Source organism: Rhinoraja longicauda, chromosome 21, assembly GCF_053455715.1.
Source record: "Rhinoraja longicauda isolate Sanriku21f chromosome 21, sRhiLon1.1, whole genome shotgun sequence".
Lineage (NCBI taxonomy): Eukaryota > Metazoa > Chordata > Chondrichthyes > Rajiformes > Arhynchobatidae > Rhinoraja > Rhinoraja longicauda.
Window position 1 is genome coordinate 1,429,066 of NC_135973.1, and position 27,115 is coordinate 1,456,180.

The 27,115-nt window shown below is 48.0% G+C and overlaps 1 protein-coding gene across 1 annotated transcript; it reads left to right on the top strand.

Annotated features, from left to right (window-relative positions):
* Positions 1–1,193: 1,193 nt before the first annotated feature.
* tmem114 (transmembrane protein 114) lies at positions 1,194–26,898 on the top strand. The gene is made up of 4 exons (XM_078418407.1): positions 1,194–2,244; positions 2,717–2,797; positions 12,353–12,490; positions 25,990–26,898. Exons 1-4 carry the CDS (start codon positions 2,061–2,063, stop codon positions 26,223–26,225), a joined length of 639 nt encoding a protein of 212 aa, XP_078274533.1. The 5' UTR covers positions 1,194–2,060; the 3' UTR covers positions 26,226–26,898.
* Positions 26,899–27,115: the final 217 nt, after the last annotated feature.

Consider the following 27,115-nt stretch of genomic DNA (forward strand, 5'->3'; position numbering starts at 1 on the left):
GTAGACGGAGGTGCCAGAGTATGTAGATGCCAGAGGAAGGTGTGGGCGTAGATGCCAGAGTATGTCGGTGCCAGAGGAAGGTGTAGACGGAGGTGCCAGAGTATGTAGGTGCCAGAGGAAGGTGTGGGCGTAGATGCCAGAGTATGTAGGTGCCAGAGGAAGGTGTAGACGGAGGTGCCAGAGTATGTAGGTGCCAGAGGAAGGTGTAGACGGAGGTGCCAGAGTATGTAGGTGCCAGAGGAAGGTGTGGACGTAGATGCCAGAGTATGTAGGTGCCAGAGGAAGGTGTGGGCGTAGATGCCAGAGTATGTAGGTGCCAGAGGAAGGTGTGGACGTAGATGCCAGAGTATGTAGGTGCCAGAGGAAGGTGTGGACGTAGATGCCAGAGTATGTCGGTGCCAGAGGAAGGTGTGGACGTAGATGCCAGAGTATGTAGGTGCCAGAGGAAGGTGTGGACGTAGATGCCAGAGTATGTCGGTGCCAGAGGAAGGTGTGGACGTAGATGCCAGAGTATGTCGGTGCCAGAGGAAGGTGTGGACGTGCTCTGTGTTTATCCTGAGGGGGATTCGGTGAAAAAGAAACCTTTTAACATTGAGACGCGACACCCAGTTAGTAAAATCCTGAATGCAAACGGCGGGATAAAAGAAAGGGAAATGTGTGCGATTGAAACTACTCACGCTTTTAAAGAAACATTTCAATCAATATAATCCGTCAGAATAAATAGCCGCTCAAATAAAACGGTAATCTCTTTGTTTTATTGTGACCCAAAGTTAATTTGAGACACTACTTTGTGGTAAGTTTCTCTGGAAAGGGATTTGTCAGGAAGGAACTGCAGGTGCTGGTTTACACTGGAGAGATAGAGAGAGAGAGACGAGATGCTGGAGTAACTCAGCGGGACATCTCTGGAGAGAAGGAAGGAAGGAAGGAGTGGGTGATGTTTCGGGTCGAGACCCTTCTCCAGACTTCCCACATCGTGCAGAGTAACGGGGCCATGCCATGCCATGCCATGCCATGCCATGCCATGCCATGCCATGCCATGCGAGCGCTTCACTGCGGCGCGCTGCGTCCCGTGGGATGGACACACTCTCTCTCTCTCTCTCTCTCCCTCTCCCTCTCTCTCTCTCTCTCTCTCTCTCTCTCCCTCTCTCTCTCTCTCTCTCACACACGCACACCTCCGCTGGCATCTCCCAGCCGCGACCAACAGCGGAGGTGGAGGCGAGCCACGATAGCGCCGGCAAGTGACAGCATTCGCACCAGCGAGCCGCCAGTAACACAAGGCATCTTGTAGACTCATAGTCAACGGTGTACCCTGTGGACCCTGCAGGTCTCTGTATACCCGGCCAGGTCCTTGTGGAATCTTATAGACCTGTGTAGATCTGTGTAGATCCTTATAGACCCAGGTAGATCCTTATAGATCCCAGTAGTTCCTTATAGACCCTAGTAGTTCCTTATAGACCCCAGTAGATCCTTATAGATCCCAGTAGTTCCTTATAGACCCCAGTAGTTCCTTATAGACCCCAGGTAGATCCTTATAGACCCCAGGTAGATCCTTATAGACCCCAGTAGATCCTTATAGACCCCAGTAATTCCTTATAGACCCCAGTAGTTCCTTATAGACCCCAGTAGTTCCTTATAGACCCCAGTAGTTCCTTATAGACCCCAGTAGTTCCTTATAGACCCCAGGTAGATCCTTATAGACCCCAGTAGTTCCTTATAGACCCCAGGTAGATCCTTATAGACCCCAGTAGATCCTTATAGACCCCAGTAGTTCCTTATAGACCCCAGTAGTTCCTTATAGACCCCAGTAGTTCCTTATAGACCCAGGTAGATCCTTATAGATCCCAGTAGTTCCTTACAGACCCCAGTAGATCCTTATAGACCCCAGTAGTTCCTTATAGACCCCAGTAGGCCCTAATGTCCCCCAGTAGACCCTAATGTCCCCCAGTAGCCCCTAATGTCCCCCAGTAGACCCTAATGTCCCCAGTAGACCCTAATGTCTTCCAGTAAACCCTTGTACCCCTGACAGACGCGCCCGGCCCGGCAGTCAGCGGCTGCTGAGGATGAAGCTGGCCTTCAGACTGGTGTCGGTGTCCGTGGCCGTGACCGGTGCCACCAGCTTCATCTTCCTGGTCGTGGCGATCGGCACCAACTCCTGGTACATCATTGACGCGTCCAAACTGGAGTCGGCGTCCAACTCCAGCCGGCGTCTCAGCTCACACTCCGGCCTGTGGAGGACGTGCAAAGGTAAGACCCTTAAACGCTTTGCAATATTTGATCAAAGTGGTCAACTGTCGGCATTGGTCGTTATTGGCAGCCGTGTGATTGTTAAAAACGTTGTAGTCGACGCTGTGTTGTAAGAAATGTAAAATAAAACCATGGCCAGTATGGACAAGGTGGGCCGAAGGGCCTGTTTCCGCGCTGCACAGCTATTTGCACTGATTTGTAAGGTTGTCGAACTACCCCCAATGTAACAGCTTATTTCTATAATGAGATCAATGCCCCACTTCACAAAATGCTGGAGTAACTCAGCGGGTCGGGCAGCATCTCAGGAGAGAAGGAATGGGCGACGTTTCAGGTCTCTCCTGAGATGCTGCCTGACCTGCTGAGTTACTCCAGCATCTTGTGAATAAATACCTTCGATTGTACCAGCATCTGCAGTTATTTCCTTACACCCAATGCTCCACCTTACACCTTGCCTTTCTGCCTTTGCTTACAGTTGAAAGTAAATGTTTTCCTTTAATGAATCCATTCTGGAGAGGAGATGCAAACTTCACAGCCTCGCAGAGACAACTTTTAAGTAAGTGTTTTAAAACAAATCTTTCCCCATGTATAACGGCGACTATTTTAAACCACCGCGAAATACAGCGATCGTCACTGGCGAGCACAGTTTCAAATGACAAATGATCGAGTTGGAGGTATAACTGTCCTCGCCTCTGCCGGCCAGGTTGAAGAGGGTTTCTATGTTTATATGTGCAGAGTTCAGAGCACATAGAAACATGGAAACATAGACAATAGGTGCAGGAGGAGGCCATTCGGCCATTCGAGCCAACACCGCCATTCAATATGATCCTGGCTGATCATCCACAATCAGTAACCCGTGCCTGCCTTCTCCCCATATCCCTTGATTCCCTTAGCCCAAAGAGCTAAATCTATCTTTCTCTTGAAAACATCCAGTGAATTGATCTCCACTGCCTTCTGTGGCAGAAAATATCACAGATTCACACCTCTCTGGGTGACAAAGTTGTTCCTCATCTCAGTCCTAAATGGCCAACCAGTTACTCTTTAACTGTGACCTCTGGTTTTGGGCTCCCCCAACATCGGGAACATTGTTCCTGCATCTAGCCTGTCCAATCCTTTAACTGCTGCAGTCAGCATCAATGGTGCCGGACTGGAAATGATGGACAGCTTCAAGTTCCGAAGTGTAAATATCTCCAACTCTTTGTTCTGGACCAACCACATTGAAGCTTCGGTCAAGAAAGCACTCCGATGCTTCAACTTTCTCAGGAGACAAAAGAATTGTGGACGCAGCCCAGATGATGGCACAAACCAACCTCCCTCCCACCGCCTCCATCTACACCTCACGCTGCCTCGGCAAGGCCAGCAATATAATCAAGGACCAGTCTCACCCCGGCCACTCCCTCTTCTCCCCTCTCCCATCAGGCAAAACGCACACCTCCAGATTCAGGGACAGTTTCTTCCCGGCTGTTATCAGGCAACTGAACCATCCTACCACAACCAGAGAGCAGTGCTGAACTACTATCTACCTCATTGGTGACCCTCGGACTATCTTTGATCAGACATTGCTGGCTTTACCTTGCACTAAACGTTATTCCCTTATCATGTATCTGTACACTGTGGACGGCTCGATTGTAACCATGTTTTGTCTTTCCGCGGACTGGTTAGCACGCAACAAAAGCTTTCCACTGTACCTCGGTACACGTGACCATAAACTAGGCTAAACACATCGTATAGAGATGGATGACGATGTGGTTTGGGAACAGCTCTGCCCAAACCTGCAAGAGCTGTGAATGAGGCCCAGTCCATCACACAGACCAGACTCCCCACCATCAACTCCATCTTCATTTGCTCCACAGAGAACACTCTAGTCTCTCAAGCGACTAGTTCTCAATCATTCATGGAACCGTGCTGGTGAAACCCTCTCTCCCGACAACCTTTAGGACTGGAGGGCATAGCCTCAGAATTAAAGGACATTCTCTTAGGAAGGAGATGAGGAGGAATTTCTTTAGTCAGAGGGTGGTGAATCTGTGGAATTATTTGCCACAGAAGGCTGTGGAGGCCAAGTCAGTGGATATATTTAAGGCAGAGATAGATAGGTTCTTGATTAGTGCGGGTGTCAGGGGTTATGGGGAGAAGGCAGGAGAATGGGGTTAGGAGGGAGAGATAGATCAGCCATGATTGAATGGCGGAGTAGACTAGATGGGCCGAATGGCCTAATTCTACTAATGATCTTATGATCTTATGATCTTTGCCTCTCTGAGGTAATGCCCTTATTTGCCTTATTTCCTTGCTGAAATTGCAGGATCATCTAGGTCAGCACAGGCAAGTTGGGCCAAATGGCCTCTTTCAGTGCTGTATGACTCTACGGCTCTGATGGGAAAACGTACTCTACTGCAAAATATTTTATCTTTTTGTTTTAAGAGACTGCGAGCAATAACGCCGACTGGTTTTAGTGTTAATGTGAACGCTTCAGTATTTTGTAGTTGAGCAGGGGAGTGTTAGTGCAAGCTGTCTGAAACAGGGTCTATTTGTGTCAATGGAGGCAGGGAGAAGATAGGAACGGGGTACTGATTGAGAATGATCAGCCGTGATCACATTGAATGGCGGTGCTGGCTCAAAGGGCTGAATGGCCTCCTGCACCTATTGTCTATTGAATGGTGGTGTAAGAAAATAACTGTAGATGCTGGTACAAATCGAAGGTATTTATTCACAAAATGCTGGAGTAACTCAGTAGGTCAGGCAGCATCTCAGGAGAGAAGGAATGGCCGATGTTTCGGGTCGAGACCCTTCTTCAGACTGAAGAAGGGTCTCAACCTGAAACGTCGCCCATTCCTTCTCTCCTGAGATGCTGCCTGTCATGGTGGTGCTGGCTCGAAGGGCCGAATGGCCTCCTCCTGCACCTATTGTCTATTGTCTATTGTGGCGTGATATTTGTTCGATGGCACTCTGGATCACTTGGATTTGTTCATTTTCATCTCCATCGGAGTTGTGATTGATGAAAACACGATGAACGAGCTGGGGATTTGCTGTGCGCTGAGGCAGGGCCCAGAAAAGAGGTGGCGCGGTCGATCAATCTCTGTCCACCAGCTTGACAGCATGTTTCTCGCGTGTTGTTGCGCTTCAGTTGGGAGAAGAGAAGATGACAAGCAGAGAACAGAACATGTCAGAAAATAGGAAGGTCTAATGGATCACAGACTCAGCCGACAATTCACTGAACAATGGTGCATTAGAGTGTAAGGAAATAACTGCAGATGCTGGTACAAATCGAAGGTATTTATTCACAAACTGCTGGAGTAACTCAGCAGGTCAGGCAGCATCTCAGGAGAGAAGGAATGGGTGACGTTTTGGGTCGAGACCCTCATGGGTATTCACTGGAATTTAGAAGGATGAGAGGGGATCTTATCAAAATGTATTAGATTATTAAGGGGTTGGACACGTTAGAGGCAGGAAACATGTTCCCAATGTTGGGGGAGTCCAGAACCAGGGGCCACAGTTTAAGAATAAGGGGCAGGCCATTTAGATCGGAGATGAGGAAAAACTTTTTCAGTCAGAGAGTTGTGAATCTGTGGAATTCTCTGCCTCAGAAGGCAGTGGAGGCCAATTCTCTGAATGCATTCAAGAGAGAGCTAGATAGAGCTCTTAAGGATAGCGGAGTCAGGGGGTATGGGGAGAAGGCAGGAACGGGGTACTGATTGAGAATGATCAGCCATGATCACATTGAATGGCGGTGCTGGCTCGAAGGGCCGAATGGCCTACTCCTGCACCTATTGTCTATTGTATCTTGAATGAACTGCCAGAGGACATATGGAAGCAGATACAACCAATTTTAAATGGCACTTGTGCAAATATATGAATAGGGAGGATTTATGGACCAAATGCAGATTAATGGCGTTCGCCCAAGATACCATCTTGGCTAGACATAGGGCCTGTTTCCATACTGTACAGCTCTATGACTTAATGACCTGAAAGATATTGAATTGTTTATTTGAAAGGAAGAAGGGTGGTTCACCAACAAATGCTTTAAATTGTAACTAAAGTTAGCGATGGAGGGTTGATTAAATTGATTGCAATAAATTGGATAAGACAATGAATGAGTGAAACACATGAAGAGATAGGGTGGAATTGTGAACTTGATGCATAGGACTAGCCATGCCCTGAATGAAGGCTGGGGCACCAGGCCGATTCCTGCTATGACTGATGTGCTTACAGTACAGAGCATTAGGAAATGGATGCTCCTTGCTTTGAACTTGTGGCAAGTCCAGCAAGGATTATATAACTCCCGAGGGAAGTGGAACAACAGTGAGGCAGTGCAGCGTAGGTTCACAAGGATAATTCCCGGGATAGCGGGACTGTCATATAATGAAAGAATGGGCTTGTATTCACTAGCATTTAGAAGGATGAGAGGGGATCTTATAGAAACATATAAAATTATTATGGGATTGGACACACTAAATGCACGAAACATGTTCCTGATATTGGGGGAGTCCAGAACCAGGGGCCTCAGTTTAAGAATAAGCAGAAGGTCATTTAGAAAAAAACCTTTTTCACCCAGAGAGTTGTGAATTTGTGGAATTCTCTGCCTCAGAAGGCAGTGGAGGCCAATTCACTGGATGCTTACAAAAGACAGTCAGATAGGGCTCTTCGGGCTAGCGGAATCAAGGGATATGCGGAGAAGGCAGGCAGGGGTTACTGATTGTGGATGATCAGCCATGATCACAATGAATGGCGGTGCTGGCTCGAAGGGCCGAATGGCCTCATCCTGCACCTATTGTTTCAAAGGTTTCAAAGGTCTTTTATTGTCACATGTACCAATTAAGGTACAGTGATATGCGAATTACCATACAGTCATACGAAAAAAAAGCAACAAGACACACAACTACATAAAAGTTAACATAAACATCCACCATAGCCGATTCCCCACATTCCTCACTGTGATGGAAGGCAATAAAGTCCAATCTGCTTCCCTCCTTATTCTACCGCGGTCGGGGCAGTGTCTATGTATCTATGTATCTATGTATCTAACTCATAACTGGAATGATGAATGCCATGCCACACGATGAACCTGCACTCATGTGTGGCTGGATGGTAGGGCGAGGGTGGTCTGTTTTGTTGTTCTGCCCAGATGTTGAACAGTTTCTTCCCTACGACTATCCTGCTCTTGAACGTGACAAAGGTGGTGTGAATGAGGTGAGTGGTTCAGGATGCTGGTAGTGGTGGGGAAGAAGCTGTAGAAACAAGGAAACTGCAAGTGCAGGTCTACTAATAAATACACAAAGTGCTGGAGTAACTCAGCGGGTCAGGCAGCATCTGTGGAGAACATGGATAGGTGACGTTTCAGAGAGTGCTGGACTAACTCAGCGGGTCAGGCAGCATCTGTGGAGAACATGGATAGGTGACATTTCACAGAGTGCTGGAGTAACTCAACGGGTCAGGCAGCATCTGTGGAGAACATGGATAGGTGACGTTTCACAGAGTGCTGGAGTAACTCAGCGGGTCAGGCAGCATCTGTGGAGAACATGGATAGGTGATGTTTTGGGTCGGTATCTTCTTCAGACTGGTGATAAGAGTCAAGAAGCTGTTCTTAAATCTGGATTTAAGTCTTTGTTTCCTTGAATAGAAGAAGAATCTTTGATCAACTCCAAACTGAAGCAAGATCAATAATGCATGATAACTATTAATCTGGAGTGTGCTGGAGAGCAACAAAGTGCAAGACATTAACACCACTGTTTTTTAAATAACTTCAGAGACGCTGCTAAATTGGAAAGGCCAGAGAGATGAACAGGCGTATCCTTGACAACGGTGAATTCTGAACCGTAAGAATTGTGAAATGTGATATTCTGGCTTGCTGGCTGCAACAGTTGTACAGAACCTGCTAGAACATTCTGAAGGAATTGGCAGGTGCTGACAAAACCTGCCATGTACATCACAGGCCACTTCATACGAAATGAAGACCAGTCTTCTGCACATTCTCTCACATCAAGATAAATGTTCATTGGATTCCTGGAGTGTGAAGATAAATTATATTTTAGCATCATTTTTGATCGCAGGTGGTCATAGAGTCATTCTGGCCCTTCGGCCCAACTCATCCATGCCGACCAAGGTTCCCCAACTAAGCTACTCCTCTTTGCATGCACTTGATCCGGATCTATCTAACCTTCCCGATCCATGTACCTGTCTAAATGTCTTCTGAATGTTGTTATTGTTCTGTCTCAACTTCATTTCTCTGGCAGCTCATCGACCAGCCTCTGTGAAAAAGTTGCTCCTCAGGATCCTACTAAACCTTTCCCCTCTCACCTTAAACTTATGTCCTCCAGTTTTTTATTCCCCGACCCTTAGAAAATAACATTCTGTATTCTCCTGCAATAGACAATAGACAACAGACAATAGGTGCAGGAGGAGGCCATTCGGCCCTTCGAGCCAGCACCGCCGTTCAATGTGATCATGGCTGATCATTCTCAATCAGTACCCCGTTCCTGCCTTCTCCCCATACCCCCTGACTCCGCTATCCTTAAGAGCTCTATCTAGCTCTCTCTAGGGGGACCTCTCTAGAGGGACCTCCCGTGTGTAGGGGCGAAGAGAGCGAGGGTGAAGGTGGTGTGAGTACCGGGCAAGTGCCCGACCCATGGCATGTGTGGTCGGGGAGCTCTGTGAACTCCCCCTGGTTTAACCCCCCCTCCCACCCAACTCCACGCCTATTCCCTCCCGGTGTTGGGTTAAACTTCACCCCCTCACTCGGTCCCAGCGGATAATAGTGGCCACCAACGATGGAGGGTTCGCTCTGTTTGGGAGTGTGCAGGAAGGAACTGCAGGTGCTGGTTTAAACCAAAGATAGACACAAAGTGCTGGAGTAACTCAGCGGGTCAGGCAGCACCTGTGGACAGAAGGAGTGGGTGACGTTTCGGATCGAGACCCTTCTTCAGACTGAGAGTCAGGGGAGAGGGAAATGAGAGATATAGACGATGATGTAGAGAGATAAAGATCAATGAATGTAAGATATGCAAAAAAGTAACGATGATAAAGGAAACAGGCCAATGTTGGTCTGAATTAAAGTGCATCAGTTCTGTGAGGACTTTGGAAGTGGAGGTGAAGAATCAGCTCGTGTAAAGTACTGGCTGGTAGCCAAGTAATATGTCGTTATTATACCAATGAAAATGGTCTAGCAGATGTAATAGTGCACAATGTAAGAGTGCTGTGATTCTCTGCACGATTCCCATGGTTGTTTAACAGCACAGACCGTGCCTACACTGGGCTTTACCAAGCATAAACTACCCTTTCCTGCACGTCAATAATGGCAATCACACTGTGAGAATTTATTTCAAGGAGCTGTTGATTAAACTTCAGACTGCACAGGTTCAGTCACATTCTGCCAGCTGTGATTGCCTAGAAAATAAGGCAGAGATTTGAAGTGTTGATGGGATCGAGAGAAAAGAGAGAAATGTCAGAGGTCTGATAAATCAGGCAATACTGGGGCACCCAGGAGTGGCAGTGGAAGCAGATGCAACACGTAGTCGCATTTAAGAGACCTTTGGACAGACACGTGGACATGCAGGGAATGGAGGGACATGGATCACGTGCAGGTAGATATGTGTTGGTCTTGGCATCATGTTTGGCATGGGCATTGTGGGCCGAAGGGCCTGTTTCTGTGCTGTACTGTTCTCTGTTCTATAATGACAAGAGACAAAATTAGTCTTTGATCATTGGTGTGAGAACAGTAACTGTATTCATTCCGAACAGTAATTTTTCATAGTTTTGACATGACAATGAAAGGCGGAACGGCCGAGCTGACATATTACAGAACTGGCACTCCATTAGTGTTTCTGACAATAAACGCCTTCAACATATCAATTCAACAGACCAAGAGCAGAGGGAGCAGACTGCTGGTGAGGTACATAGTTGAGGCAAGTCAATAGACAATAGACAATAGGTGCAGGAGTAGGCCATTCGGCCCTTCGAGCCAGCACCGCCATTCAATGTGATCATGGCTGATCATTCTCAATCAGTACCCCTTTCCTGCCTTCTCCCCATACCCCCTGACTCCGCTATCCTTAAGAGCTCTATCTAGTTCTCTCTTGAATGCATTCAGAGAATTGGCCTCCACTGCTTTCTGAGGCAGAGAATTCCACAGATTCACAACTCTCTGACGGAAAAAGTTTTTCCTCATCTCCGTTCTAAATGGCCGACCCCTTATTCTTAAACTGTGGCCCCTGGTTCTGGACTCCCCCAACATTGGGAACATGTTTCCTGCCTCTAACGTGTCCAACCCCTTAATAATCTTATACGTTTCGATAAGATCCATTAGTGATACTTCATCGTGCAGTCGCAATGATGACAACTTCAGGACTGTCCGGCTTCTTGTCAAAATTAAAATGTAAAAGTATTCTTCGCTCCTGCTGGAGTGACGAAAAAGATCAGGCTGAGACAGAGTGGATGTGGAGAGGATGTTTCCACTAGTGGGAGAGTCCAGGACCAGAGGGCACAGCCTCAGAATAAAAAGATGCACCTTTAAAAAGGAGACGAGAGGAATTTCTTTAGCAGAGGGTGGTGAATCTGTGGAATTCATTGGCACAGACGGCAGTGGAGGCCAAGTCAGTGGGTATCTTTAAAGCGGAGATTGACAGGTTAAAGCAGTGAGATTAGCAGAACCGTAACAGGCCAATATTGTACAGTAATGGTGGCTGGGAGCCAGATGTATTGCATATTGATCAGCTGGTTTTATATTCAGGGTTGTTGATTCAGAAGGGGAATCGGTGGCCGATTTATTGGGTGTGAGTGCAACCTCACTGGTTGTGTACTTGCAACTGAGAGCAATGTTGGTCTGGATTTTATAATCGTGGAGAACAAACATATAGACAATAGTCAATAGGTGCAGGAGGAGGCCATTCGGCCCTTCGAGTCAGCACCGCCATTCAATGTGATCATGGCTGATCATTCTCAATCAGTACCCCGATCCTGCCTTCTCCCCATACCCCCTGACTCCGCTATCCTTAAGAGCTCTATATGGTCTTGATAGCGATGTAACAGCTCAATACGTCAGACTAAAATGACCAAATTCACGTATTTGTTCTGAACCCATTCCTTGAGCTGAGACAGTCTTTTCGTGGAAGATAGCAGAAACATTTCAGAGGCTTGGCAGTCCGAAATCTGTCAAACATAGATAAAGCCATCATGCAGGTTCCACACACAATTCACGTCCCGGAAGACCTGTAAAAGATCAAAACTCAGACAAGGATGGGAGAGGAGGCGGATCGTTCAGCAATCTTCTGTCAGAGGGCGGTGAATCTGTGGAGTTCTTTGCCACAGACGGCTGTGGAGGCCACAAGTCAGTGGATATATTTAAGGCAGAGATAGATACAGTAGATTCTTGATTAGTGCGGGTGTCAGGGGTTATGGGGAGAAGGCAGGAGAATGGGGTTAGGAGGGAGAGATAGGTCAGCCATGATTGAATGGCGGTGTAGACGTGATGGGCCGAATGGCCTAATTCTGCTCCTGTCACGTCTGACGTTTTGAAGCATGTACATGAGGGATGGTTGTGCAGATGTTCCCTGGTGCGCTGTAGGTGAGGGCCTCAGCCTCGGAGGGAGATGTCACTTAATAGACCATTGAGGACATCACTTAAGACACCATATCACAAGGTTATAAGGAATAGTAGAAGTAGAATTAGGCCATTCGGCCCATCAAGTCTACTCTGCCATTCAATTATGGCTGATCTATCTCTCCCTCCTAACCCCATTCTCCTGCCTTCTCCCCATAACCCCTGACACCTGCACTGATCAAGAATCTATCTATCTCTGACTTAAATATATCCACTGACTTGGCCTCCACAGCCTTCTGTGGCAATGAGTCCCACAGATTCACCAGCCTCTGACTAAAGAAGTTTCTCCTCGTCTCCTTCCTCAAAGAGCGTCCTTTAATTCTGAGGCTGTGACCTCTAGTCCCAGACTCTCCCACTAGTGGAAACATCCTCCCCATATCATTATGTTTATTCTTTAGAAGACGTGAAACCTTCATTGCAGAGAGGGAATCAGTTCCACTGAGATTATTGTAAAAGCGTTTGTGTGGCAGGGATTGCTTCATTGAGCGACGCCGTGACCATCCACTTTACTCTCTCTTACAGACATGCACGGGACCTTTGTGGTTCTGCTTCCTCTCAGCCTCATCCTGATGGTCTTTGGAGGAATGGCAGGCTTCATCGGTATTTTAGCACAAGCCTACGCCCTGCTGTTGCTGACGGGAACTATTTTTCTTTTTGGAGGTAAGGCAGCCTCGAGTTATAATCTCCGTTCCTTCATTTGGGCGGCGCGGTAGCGCAGCGGTAGAGTTGCTGCCTTACGGCGAATGCAGCGCCGGAGACCTGGGTTCGATCCCGACTACGGGCGCTGTCTGTACGGAGTTTGTACGTTCTCCCCGTGACCTGCGTGGGTTTTTCCCGAGATCTCCGGTTTCCTCCCACACTCCAAAGACGTGCAGGTTTGTAGGTTAATTGGCTTGGTAAATGTAAAAATTATCCCTAGTGGGTGTAGGATAGTGTTGATGTGCGGGGATCGCTGGTCGGCGCGGACCTGGTGGGCCGAAGAGCCTGTTTCCGCGCTGTATCTCTACACTAAACTAAACTACCCCTACCCACGAATGAACGACCGACGGTGGGGCCCCTGGTTTCGCCCCGGTGGTGGGAATTTTCTTGTAAGTTACGTAAACACGGCAAAAAAAGGCTGATTTAGGCACTCGATTGTGAAAAGGGCATTATAGACAATAGACAATAGACAATAGACAATAGGTGCAGGAGTAGGCCATTCAGCCCTTCGAGCCAGCACCGCCATTCAATGCGATCATGGCTGATCACTATCAATCAGTACCCCGTTCCTGCCTTCTCCCCATACCCCCTCACTCCGCTATCCTCAAGAGCTCTATCCAGCTCTCTCTTGAAAGCATCCAACGAACTGGCCCCCACTGCCTTCTGAGGCAGAGAATTCCACACCTTCACCACCCTCTGACTGAAAAAGTTCTTCCTCATCTCCGTTCTAAATGGCCTACCCCTTATTCTCAAACTGTGGCCCCTTGTTCTGGACTCCCCCAACATTGGGAACATGTTATCTGCCTCTAATGTGTCCAATCCCCTAATTATCTTATATGTTTCAATAAGATCCCCCCTCATCCTTCTAAATTCCAGTGTATACAAGCCCAATCGCTCCAGCCTTTCAACATACGACAGTCCCGCCATTCCGGGAATTAATCTAGTGAACCTACGCTGCACGCCCTCCATAGCAAGAATATCCTTCCTCAAATTTGGAGACCAAAACTGCACACAGTACTCCAGGTGCGGTCTCACCAGGGCCCGGTACAACTGTAGAAGGACCTCTTTGCTCCTATACTCAACTCCTCTTGTTACGAAGGCCAACATTCCATTGGCTTTCTTCACTGCCTGCTGAACCTGCATGCTTCCTTTCATTGACTGATGCACTAGGACACCCAGATCTCGTTGAACTCCCCCTCCTCCTAACTTGACACCATTCAGATAATAATCTGCCTTTCTATTCTTACTTCCAAAGTGAATAACCTCACACTTATCTACATTAAACTGCATCTGCCATGTATCCGCCCACTCACACAACCTGTCCAGGTCACCCTGCAGCCTTATTGCATCTTCCTCACAATTCACACTACCCCCCAACTTAGTATCATCTGCAAATTTGCTAATGGTACTTTTAATCCCTTCGTCTAAGTCATTAATGTATATCGTAAATAGCTGGGGTCCCAGCACCGAACCTTGCGGTACCCCACTGGTCACTGCCTGCCATTCCGAAAGGGACCCATTTATCCCCACTCTTTGCTTTCTGTCTGTTAACCAATTTTCTATCCATGTCAGTACCCTACCCCCAATACCATGTGCCCTAATTTTGCCCACTAATCTCCTATGTGGGACCTTGTCGAAGGCTTTCTGAAAGTCGAGGTACACCACATCCACTGACTCTCCCTTGTCAATTTTCCTAGTTACATCCTCAAAAAATTCCAGTAGATTTGTCAAGCATGATTTCCCCTTCGTAAATCCATGCTGACTCGGAACGATCCCGTTACTGCTATCCAAATGCTCAGCAATTTCGTCTTTTATAATTGACTCCAGCATTTTCCCCACCACTGATGTCAGACTAACTGGTCTATAATTACCCGTTTTCTCTCTCCCTCCTTTCTTAAAAAGTGGGATAACATTTGCTATCCTCCAATCCACAGGAACTGATCCTGAATCTATAGAACATTGAAAAATGATCTCCAATGCTTCCACTATTTCTAGAGCCACCTCCTTAAGTACCCTGGGATGCAGACCATCAGGCCCTGGGGATTTATCAGCCTTCAGTCCCATCAGTCTACCCAAAACCATTTCCTGCCTAATGTGGATTTCCTTCAGTTCCTCCATCACCCTAGGTTCTCCAGCCCCTAGAACATTTGGGAGATTGTGTGTATCTTCCTCAGTGAAGACAGATCCAAAGTAACGGTTTAACTCGTCTGCCATTTCTTTGTTCCCCATAATAAATTCCCCTGCTTCTGTCTTCAAGGGACCCACATTTGCCTTGACTATTTTTTTCCTCTTCACGTACCTAAAAAAACTTTTGCTATCCTCCTTTATATTATTGGCTAGTTTACCCTCGTACCTCATCTTTTCTCCTCGTATTGCCTTTTTAGTTAACTTTTGTTGCTCTTTAAAAGAGTCCCAATCCTCTGTCTTCCCACTCTTCTTTGCTATGTTATACTTCCTCTCCTTAATTTTTATGCTGTCCCTGACTTCCCTTGTCAGCCACAGGTGTCTCTTACTCCCCTTAGAGTCTTTCCACCTCTTTGGAATAAATTGATCCTGCAACCTCTGCATTATTCCCAGGAATACCTGCCATTGCTGTTCTACCGTCTTCCCTGCTAGGGCCTCCTTCCAATCAATTTTGGCCAGCTCCCGCCTCATGCCTCTGTAATCCCCTTTGCTATACTGCAATACCGACACTTCCGATTTTCCCTTCTGCCTTTCCATTTGCAGAGTAAAACTTATCATGTTGTGATCACTGCCTCCTAATGGCTCTTTTACCTCTAGTCCCCTTATCAGATCAGGATCATTACACAACACTAAATCCAGAATTGCCTTCTCCCTCGTAGGCTCCAGTACAAGCTGTTCTAAGAATCCATCTCGAAGGCACTCTACAAACTCTCTTTCCTGGGGTTCATTTCCAACCTGATTTTCCCAGTCTACCTGCATGTTGAAATCTCCCATAACCACCGTAGCATTACATTTTTGACACGCCAATTTTATCTCCTGATTTAACTTGCACCCTAAGTCGAGGCTACTGTTTGGGGGCCTATAGATAACTCCCATTAGGGTCTTTTTACCCTTACAATTTCTCATTTCTATCCATACTGATTCAACATCTCCTGATTCTATGTCACCCCTTGCAAGGGAATGAATATCATTCCTTACCATCAGAGCAACCCCACCCCCTCTGCCCACCTGTCTGTCTTTTCTATACGTTGTGTACCCCTGAATATTCAGTTCCCAGCCCTGGTCCTCTTGTAGCCATGTCTCAGTGATCCCTACAACATCATACTTGCCCATGACTAACTGAGCCTCAAGCTCATCCACTTTCTTGCTGAAATCATCAAAAAAGGCATAAAAAGGCCCTTATGGCATTCATGGCAAAATCCTGACTCTAGTAGACACACATCAAGTGGGTGCGAGACCCACAGACATTGATGGTGGAACACAAGCAAGGTCAGGCTTGGCAACTTCAGTGGCTGTGTTGATTAACAATGTGATTCAGTGTCCATGTCCTTGAATTGAAAGCATTGAATTTCACAGAAAATGTATTTGTTCGTTGCTCTGAATAGAGATTTGTCAGCACCAAGTCAGAAGGGAATGAAACTCAATTACTGAACCCGGTACATCTACATGACAATCCCATTGGAGGCATTACAATCTGTTGATACTTGATTGCTAATGCGTTTTTGGTTTCTGTTCTTCATGCCTGTCATTTAGTCAACGTTTATTACCAGTCTTTAATTGTTCTTGAGGAGGCAGGGGGACTCCCTCATGGAGCACAGCTGCCTAGTGAGGGACCTATTCCCACGGAGCTGTTCAACAGGGAAGTCCAGGTGCTGCAGTGACAGAGCCACAGTGAGATTCCAAGAGTCACCACGTAAAGGGCACTGACAACGATACAGAGAACACGCAGTATCTGTGCCAGCGTCCCCTTTGTTCTCCCCGTCCCCCACCCCCCTCATGGTAGCCCCTTCATGCCAGGTCTCCATTGTTCATTGTTCTCTCCCCACCCTCACGGTGGTCTCCCCATCCTCACGGTGGTCCCCCCACCCTCACGGTGGTCCCCTCACGCCTGGTCCTCCTTTGTTCCTTCCCCCAGCAACGGCGTCCGCACGTCCACGTGTCCGTCCTCGTCTGTCGGTCGGCGCCATCATCGACCGCCGCACCGACCTCTCCACTATCACCACCGGGTCCCCTCCGGATATCTCCGTGGGGCCGACACCAGCCCCAGCCCTCCCTGACCTGGGCCTTAGCCACAGGCCGCACAGACACTACACTGTCTGGGCCTACAGCGTCCGGGCCTACAGCGTCTAGGCCTACACTGTCCGGGCCTATGTTGCCCGGGCGTACACTGTCCGGACTTACAGCGTCCGGGCCTACACTGTCCGGGCCTACACTGTCCGGGCCTACACTGTCCGGGCCTACACTGTCCGGGCCTACACTGTCCGGGCCTACACTGTCCGGGCCTACACTGTCCGGGCCTACACTGTCCGGGCCTACACTGTCCGGGCCTACACTGTCTGGGCCTACAGCGGCCCGCGGGCCTAATACGGGACAAGGGCGGTCCCGTATGGGACAAACCTATTTAGCCCAATCTACGGGATGTCCCGGCTAATACGGGACGGTTGGCAACCTACCTTTGCCTGATATATCCAATTGATCAGCATCCCTGTGTGATTTGTGTGAAGGAACTGCAGATGCCGATTTAAACCAAAGATAGACACAAAATGCTGGAGTAACTCAGCCGGACAGGCAGCATCTCCGGAGAGAAGGAAGGGTCTCGACCCGAAATGTCATCCATTCCTTCTCTCCAGAGATGCTGCCTGTCCCGCTGAGTTACTCTGAGTTTTGTGTCTGTCCCTGTGAGATTTGATGCATTCTCTGATGGTTCTCACTGCATGTTCACAGTCAGCACAGAATCCTGTAACACTCAGTTGCTTTCATTTTATCAGAGCTGAATCTCACGCTTTGTTGCACATGATAGGCATCGATTAGATTCTATTGTTTGTGGTATACGTCTGCAGGCATCCGGAATAGATGCTATCAAAAGGTTGCTATGGTGAGTAGTTTCTATCCCAGGGATTTTGATGCCACTGTTAGACTTTCCATACTGAACACTTTGATTATAAATAAATACCTGTATTTAGTTCTTTTAGCAAATGTGTGCCCAAATAGCTAAATGCATAATTTACCAAAGTTGGCATTACATTGTAATTATCTATTAGAATGTGGGATAATATAAGAGAATAACTGCAGATGCTGGTACAAATCGAAGGTATTTATTCACAAAATGCTGGAGTAACTCAGCAGGTCGGGCAGCATCTCAGGAGAGAAGGAATGGGTGACGTTTCGGGTCGAGACCCTTCTTCAGACTAATGTCAGGGGGGTGGGACAAAGGAAGGATATAGGTGGAGACGGGAAGATAGAGGGAGATCTGGGAAGGGGGAGGGGAAGAGAGGGACAGAGGAACTATCTAAAGTTGGAGAAGTCAATGTTCATACCGCTGGGCTGCAAGCTGCCCAGGCGAAATATGAGGTGCTGTTCCTCCAATTTCCGGTGGTCCTCACTATGGCACTGGAGGAGGCCCATGACAGATTGTGGGTGATGACAGACAGCCCTGCTTGTGACTGCGGATATCCAGACCAGACCATCCCACACATCGTGAATGAATGACTGCTCACTCAGGCTTTTCCCTGGTGGCATCAAGGCCATCCACCCTTGACCTACAATGTCCACCTTTGACCTACAACTTTAGGCTGAGCACGCCACATGCAAGGAGAAAGAAGAAGTTTATAATTATATCCACCTCCAATCTGACCAAAGCAGAGACACAAGGAACTGCAGATGCTGGTTTACAAAAAGGGACGCAGAGTGCTGGAGTAACTCAGTGGGTCAGGCAGCATCTGTGGAGAACATGGATAGGTGACGTTTCACAGAGTGCTGGAGTAACTCAGCGGGTCAGGCAGCATCTGTGGAGAACATGGATAGGTGACGTTTCACAGAGTGCTGGAGTAACTCAGCGGGTCAGGCAGCATCTCTGGAGAACATGGATAGGTGACGTTTTGGGTTGGGACCCTTCTTCACACTAAAGTGAAACTTGGGAAAGAGGTTCATTGGGTTCCATATTCAATGTTGGGGTCAAGGAAAGAGCATTTACATCGCGGCCCTGTTTCCTTCGATCTCTCCGCCACCATGCACACGACGCACAAGACGCCATTGTATGCAGAGGCCGAGAAGTGTTTCTCATTTTCTAATCTTGTGATGTGGACTCGATAAGAAGATATACCATGGTTGCATAACACTTTAGTCTGAGATTTACACAAGTAAATGCCTCACAAATCATGCAGATAGTTGGCAGCACGGTGGTGCAGCGGGTAGAGCTGCTGCCTCACAGCGCCGGAGACCCTGGTTCGATCCTGACTACGGGCATCACAAAATGCTGGAGCAACCCAGCAGGTCAGGCAGCATCTAGGAGAGAGGGAATGGGTCTGACTACGGGCGCTGTCTGTACAGAGTTTGTACGTTCTCCCCATGACCTGCGTGGGTTTTCTCCGAGATCTTCGGTTTCCTCCCACACTCCAAAGACGTACAGGTATGTAGGTTAATTGGCTGGGTAAATGTAAACTGTCCCTGGTGTGTGTAGGATGGTGTTAGTGTGCGGGGATCGCTGGTCGGTGCGATGTGGGTGTGCTGATGGGCCTGTTTCCGCGCTGTATCTCTAAACTAAACTAAACTAAATCAATTAAACTGCTATAATCATCACTTATTGATAAGGTTTCTCTGCCGATTGTGGGAAAGCGATCTCTTATTTCTGCCTTTGACTGGGGTGCAGTTTATCACGTCTCCTGCAGGTGGTGGTATTGCCCGGCCAACTGGCCATTGGCATTGGCAGCGGACAGAGCCAGAGACAAGGTCAGTATTAGAGTGGACGTCATCTCCACAATGCTACCTGCCCCAGGGAACCCTGTGAGGCAGACCGGGAACAGCCAACAGCCCGGGCAGCCACACTACAAGTTCAGTTTAGTTTATTGCCACGTGTACCGAGGTACAGTGAAAAGCTTTGTTGCTGCGCGCTAACCAGTCAGCGGAAAGACAATACACGATTACAATCGAGCCGTCCACAGTGTACAGATACAAGATAAAGGGGGTAAGGGTGGCAAGGAACTTCAGTTTAGACAGTGAATACGACAAATGTATAAAAGATCAGCAAAAAGCAATGATAATTCCTTGGATTATCAGGCCCTTCGGCCCGCCGAGACCATGCCGACCATTGATCTCCCGTTCGCACTAGTTCCACTTTACTCACATTCCCCGTCCACTCCCTACACACCAGGGGCAGTTTACAGAGGGCCAATTAACCGACAAACCCGCACATCTTTGGGATGTGGGAGGAAACCAGAGCACCCGGAGAAAACCCACATGGTCACAGGGAGAACGTGCAAACTCCACACAGACGGTACCCGAGGTCAGGATCGAACCTGGGTCTCTTGAGCTGTGGGATGTGTGCCACTGTGCCATCAAGGCCATCGAGTCATAGCATTAGACAGCACAGAAACAGGCCCTTCGGCCCAACGCACTCATGCCGACCAAGATACCCCATCTACACTAGTTATAGAAACATAGAAACATAGAAAATAGGTGTAGGAGGAGGCCATTCGGCCCTTCGAGCCTGCACCGCCATTCAATATGATCATGGCTGATCATTCAGCTCAGTAGCCTGTACCTGCCTTCTCTCCATACCCCCTGACCCCTTTAGCCACAAGGGCCACATCTAACTCCCTCTTAAATATAGCCAATGAACTGGCCTCAACTACCTTCTGTGGCAGAGAATTCCACAGACTCACCACTCTCTGTGTGAAAAAATGTTTTCTCATCTCGGTCCGAAAAGACTTCCCCCTTATCCTTAAGCTGTGACCCCTGGTTCTGGACTTCCCCAACATCGGGAACAATCTTCCTGCATCTAGCCTCTCCAACCCCTTAAGAATTTTATATGTTTCAATAAGCCTGGGTTATATTTGTCTGGGTTCGGCCCAACTCCCTCCAAACCGTTCCTATCCAAGGTACATGCGACCCTTTTTTCAAAAATATGTTTGCATCTGAAAATCAGTCTGTGGATGTCGTTGGAATCAACAGTAGTTATGGGAACAGAATCAATTGAAAGAAAATTGGATGGCCGATGACAGTGACGGCCATTTCAAACTCCCCCTGTGCCGTGAGCTTGCTGATGTCCCCACTGCTGAATCACCACAGGTATGCCCCTAATACATCAGCTAGCTTCATATCTGGGCTGCTCAGTAACATTAATTTAGTGATCAATAAATCTTCAGTTTGGGAAGATCAGAGCTACAAATAGCAGCAACACAGTTAATGTAATGTGTTACGTTTCTTTTCATTAAACTTAACAGCAGCAGAAAGGGAATTTACTGAACTGGCTTCCCGCTACCTGTGACTTTCTGTGGTGTATAATGATCAAAATGTGTCAGGCAAGTTCAAACAAGCCTGAGATAACTGGGCAACTTTGAATGATCGTTTCGTGGCAGCTTTATATTGTTGGAGAAGGCACAGAGTGCTGGAGTAACTCAGCGGGTCAGGCAGCATCTGTGGAGAACATGGATAGGTGACGTTTCACAGAGTGCTGGAGTAACTCAGCGGGTCAGGCAGCATCTGTGGAGAACATGGATAGGTGACGTTTCACAGAGTGCTGGAGTAACTCAGCGGGTCAGGCAGCATCTGTGGAGAACATGGATAGGTGACGTTTTAGGTCGGGACCCTTCTTCAGTCTGAAGATGGGTCCTGACCCAAAATGTCTCCCTACTTGAAGGATCCTGTCCTGAAACATCACCTATCCACGTCCTGGCTGCCAGAACCTACTGCAGCACTTTGTGTCTTCTGTTGAAAACCAGCATCTGGTTTCTGCAGCTTAATGTTGTTGTTAGAAGGAATGGGTGACATTTTGGGTCACGACCCTTCTTCAGACCCAACCTGAAACGTCACCAGAGATTCTGCCCTCTTCCCACTGAGTTACTCCAGCATTTCGTGTCTACCTTCGATTTAAACCAGCATCTGCAGTTCATAGAAACATAGATGCAGGAGTAGGCCATTTGGCCCTTCGAGCCAGCACCACCACTGAAGAAGGGTCTCGACCCGAAACGTCACCCATTCCTTCTCTCCCGAGATGCTGCCTGACCTGCTGAGTTACTCCAGCATTTTGTGAATAAATCGATTTGTACCAGCATCTGCAGTTATTTTCTTATACCACCATTCAATATGATCATCCTATACACTTAATATTGTTGTTATCTTATTATGTGGTAGTTTGTGGTTTGGATTTATAACTTAATTTGGGACAATTGAAGGTTTTGAGTTCTCAACCTTTCTGGAAGTGTACAGGCAGAAGGCTTTTGATAATCGGACATCTGTCACGGGCTTTCCTTGGGATGTTTCTACTCAAACACTTGGAAACACCAGCGACATTAATATGGATCAATCTCCTGACTCCAGCATGGGATCAAAGGGAACGTCAGCGTTTCTGACAAACCGTGATCCGGATCAAAACATTAGAAAACTTGAGGGTGAAGATTCTCTGTTTTAACTGGAATATACTTAACATAATTATATTATACAATCGAGTACATTTCATAATTAAACACATTTGTAGTCTGGATTACCATAACTTAATTTTGAATGCATTTAAGAATTAATAAACCATAAATCCTATCTCATTTCATATGCTGAATTTGATTAGAAAAGATTATATCTTCACTGCCTTTGTGCTAAAATGCTGGGTATGTGAATAGACCTGGTCTGGTGATGTTATTCACCATTCAATCAGACCGATACATCAGTCCCATCACTGGTTTGGCACCAATTCCATTGGTACCCATCTTAACTTCAGATATGTTGGTCTTGAAGAACTAATTGGAGGAACCAGCACCTCATATTTCGCTTGGGCAGCTTACACCCCAGCGGTACGAACAGTGACTTCTCTAACTTCAAGTAACCCTTGCTTTCCATCCCTCCTCCATCCCTCCCCCTTCCCAGTTCTCCCACCAGTCTGACTGACCCTGATTACATTTTATATCTGTTTGCTTTGTTGTTAGTTTCTCCAAGTTACCAATGATCTAATCTACATTTTCCTTGATCTCCACCCCCTTTGATGTCTCATTCTCACACCTTACACTTCCTTATCTCTGTATCTCCTTCTCCCCTGACTCTTGGTCTGAAGAAGGGTCTTGACCCGAAACGTCACCCATTCCTTCTCTCCAGAGATGCTGCCTGTCCCACTGAATGACTCCAGCACGTTGTGTCTATCTTTGGTTTAAACCAGCATCTGCAGTTCCTTCCTACACATGTTGCTCTTGAAGGCTTTACATCCAGTATTCTAGGTTAAGCAGAAAACAAGACATTGATTAGATACAGGATGTATCTGAGGAAGGTCCTGTCCCACTGAGTTACTCCAGCATTTTGTGGCTACCTTCGATTTAAACCAGCATCTGCAGTTTTCTTTCCTACATTGATTAGAAACAGGCACATTTGGAGTGTTGTGTTCAGTTTTGGTCAGCCTGCTAAGGGAGGTGCCATCAAACTGGAAAGAGCGCAGAGAAGATTCACAAGGATGTTGCCAAGTCTTGACGGCCTGAGCTACAAGGTGAGGTTGGGCAGACTAGGACTTCATTCCTTGCAGCATAGGAGGCTGAAGGGTGATCTCATAGAAGAGGTGTATAAAATCATGAGAGGATTCGATAGGCTGAATTCACAGTCTTTTACCCAGAGTGGGGGGAATCAAGATGACAGGTTTAAGGTGAGAGGGGAGAAAGCTTTAATAGGAACCTGAGGGGTAACCTTTTCACACAGAGAGTGGTGGGTGTATGGAACGAGCTGCTGGAGGAGGTAGTTGAGGCTGGGACAATGACAGCATTTAAATGACATTTGGATAGGTACTTAGATAGTTCATAAGTGAGAGGAGCAGAATTAGGCCATTCGGCCCATCAAGTCTAGTCCGCCATTCAATCACGGATGATCTATTTCTCCCTCCCAACCCCATTCTCCTGCCTTCTCCCCATAACCCCTGACACCCGCACTAATCAAGAATCTGTCAATCGGCGCCTTAATAATCCCCACTGACTTGTGGCCTCCACAGCCGTCTGTGGCAATGAAGGTACATAATCTCCCACATTGATGGAGTTGTTTAGTTTTTTTAGTTTAGTGATTCAGCGTCCAAACATGCCCTTCAGCCCGTCGAGTCCACACGATCACTGGGAAAGAACTGCAGATGCTGGTTTACATCGAAGGTAGACACAAAATGGGTTTCGACCCGAAACGTCACCCATTCCTTCTCTCCAGAGATGCTGCCTGTCCCGCTGAGTTACTCCAGCACTTTGTGCCTATCCGACACTAGGGATGTGAGAGGAAACCGGAGCACCCGGAGAAAACCCACGCAGGTCACGGGGAGAACGTACAAACTCCGTACAGACGGTGCCCGTGGTCAGGATGGAACCCGGGTCTCTGGCGTTGTGAGGCAGCAGCTCTACCCGCTGCACCTCTGTACTGCCTTGTTGTGTCGTACGGCACAGAAACAGACCTAATGCCCCACCACATCCATGGCAACCATTGAGCATCCACAGACACTGATCCCATGACCACCACTCACTCTGTGCCTTGCCTGCTGAACTGTCCATGTCGACATTCCTTCAACACTGGGCATTGTCTTTCCTCACTCCTAGATCCCTCACTGTAGAGACAATGTCCGTGTTAACTGATTAAATCAGGGGTTTCTGCATTTGTCGCACATTTGAAGTCCTGAGGAAGTTTCCATAGCTTTTATCTGTTAGTTCACACCACATGAAAAATTATTCTTGGAGTATCCTACAGCCACTGCTTTTCTCAGCTGATAAACAAGGGTGTTTGGTAATCTCTCTGCATTCACCTCCCTGATTCTGCATTCACCGTCTGAACTTATCAGTATGAAGAAGGATCTCGACCTGAAACGTCACCCATTCCTTCTCTCCCGAGATGCTGCCTGACCCGCTGAGTTACTCCAGCGTCTACCTTCGAATTAAACCAGCATCTGCAGATTTTTTTCCTACTGAATTTATTAATAATACCTTCAGCTGACCTTTCTCCCAAATTGACACCTTGTCCTTGTCACGGCTCAGTGAGGTGAAGCCAAGCACAACAAATATTGATTATTACATTACTGATTCCAAAGTCTTCCTTTGCTCAGGGTTCAGTGTTCTTTGCTGAAGCTTTGCATTCATTGTGCAGTCTCTGGATTCCTCATGCAGAATAGTGAAAGGCCTGGATAGAGTGGATGTGGAGAGGATGTTTCCATTAGTGGGAGAGTCTAGGACCAGAGGGCACAGCCTCAGAATTAAAGGACGCTCTTTTAGGAAGGAGATGAGGAGAAATTTCTTTAGTCAAAGGGTGGTGAATGTGTGGAATTCTTTGCCACACAAGGCTGTGGAGGCCAAGTCAGTGGATATTTTTAAGGCAGAGGTAGATAGATTCGTGATCAGTGCGGGTGTCAGGGGTTATGGGGAGAAGGCAGGAGAATGGGGTTAGGAGGGAGAGATAGATCAGCCATGATTGAATGTCGGACTAGACTCGATGGCCTAATTCTACTCTTATCATTTATGTCCTTATGACCTCTCTGCACCAACGTCTCAAAGTGCAATTTATTCTGGCCGATGTAACGGTGGTGTTTGCTGGTTATCGCAGTGGGTCAGACACTACCTGGTTTAGGGTCATATTAGCCGGGACATCCCATGTTTTGGGGTGAATTGGTTTGTATCGTACGGGACCGCCCTTGTCCCGTATTAGGCCTGGGGGGCGCTGTAGGCCCGGACACTGTAGGCCCTGACACTGTAGGCCCAGACACTGTAGGCCCGAGCACTGTAGGCCCGGACACTGTAGGCCCGGACACTGTAAGCCCAGGGGGCACTGAGGCCCGGACACTGTAGGCCCGGACACTGTAGGCCCGGACACTGTAGGCCCGGACACTGTAGGCCCAGACACTGTAGGTCCGGACACTGTAGGCCCGGACACTGTAGGCCCGGACACTGTAGGCCCGGACACTGTAGGCCCGGACACTGTAGGCCCGGACACTGTAGGCCCGGACAATGTAGGCCCGGACACTGTAGGCCCGGACACTGTAGGCCCGGACACTGGAGGCCCGGACAATGTAGGCCCGGACATTGTAGGCCCGGACACTGTAGGCCCGGACACTGTAGGACCGGACACTGTAGGACCGGACACTGTAGGTCCGGAGGCCTGGGCGTTGCCTAACGGAGGTTGTGTAGCAACCCGCCTTCCGGCCAGGCCATTGGTGGAGCGGGAGCGCGTGGCCGCTGGCTGGGTGAGGTGACGTGGGGCGCGGGGCAGTGACGTCACCTTGTCCCGTATTTGGGGGTGAGGAAGTTGGCAACCCTACTAATCAGACTCTTGTTTTCTGCCTCCCCCAGCCTTGGTGACTCTGACTGGAGTCAGCGTCTACATCGGATACTCGGCAGCAGCGTTCAAGGAAGCCGTGTATCTGTTGGGCAGGAACCTTCTGGAGGATCTGAGTATCAGCTTTGGCTGGTCCTTGGCTCTGGCCTGGCTCTCCTTCACCACTGAGATGTTCACCGCCATTGGCTTCCTCCTGGCTGCAAAGCTGACCGCCATGAAGAAAAGGCCGGAACATTCTACACACAGCTAACGTGTTCCTGGCATTCTACACACAGCTAACGTGTTCCTGGCTGCCTGCAACTCGTGTGAACAGAGGGAATTAAGGTCATACGGTCATGTGATTGGAGAAGAATTCGGCCATTTGGCCTGTCCAGTCTACTCCACCATTCAATCATTGCTGATCTATCTCTCACTCCTAACCCCATTCTCCTGCCTTCTCCCCATAACCCCTGACACCCGCACTAATCAACAATCTATCTTATCTCCGCCTTAAATATATCCACTGACTTGTGGCCTCCACAGCCATCTGTGGCAAAGAATTCCACAGATTCACCACCCTCTGACTAAATAAATTTCTCCTCATCTTCTCAAAAGAATGTCCTTTAATCTTGAGGCTGTGACCTCTAGTCCTAGATTCTCCCACTAGTGGAAACATTAAATAACGTCTCAGAGAATAATGTTGACAGAGAAACTATGCAGAGATTTTAATAGACAATAGACAATAGGTGCAGGAGGAGGCCATTCAGCCCTTCGAGCCAGTACCGCCATTCAATGTGATCATGGCTGATCATTCTCAATCACTACCCCATTCCTGAAGAGCAGACACAAGGAACTGCAGATGTTGGAATCTTGAGCAAAACACAGAGTGCTGGAGGAACTCAGCAGGTCAGGCAGCATCTGTGAGGGGAAATGGACAGATGATGTTTCGGGTCGGCACCTTACTTCATATTGATGGAGTGCGTGAGGGGGATGGGGAGGGAAGTGAAAGCTGGGAAAGGGAAGTGGGGGGTGGACATGGCCTGACAAGTGATAGGTGGATACAGGTGGTGGGGGTGGTGATTGTTAGATGGACTTTGTCACTTACTTCACCAATCTACCAATCACCTGTATCCACCTATCACTCGCCAGGCTTTATCCAAC

Bases quoted from the DNA above. Each gene is read 5' to 3' on its own strand.
- tmem114 (XM_078418407.1), top strand. From the start codon at position 2,061: ATGAAGCTGGCCTTCAGACTGGTGTCGGTGTCCGTGGCCGTGACCGGT. The intron at 2,245-2,716 runs GTAAGACCCTTA...CTTTGCTTACAG, and splicing joins CCTGTGGAGGACGTGCAAAG to TTGAAAGTAAATGTTTTCCT. The intron at 2,798-12,352 runs GTAAGTGTTTTA...TCTCTCTTACAG, and splicing joins CTCGCAGAGACAACTTTTAA to ACATGCACGGGACCTTTGTG.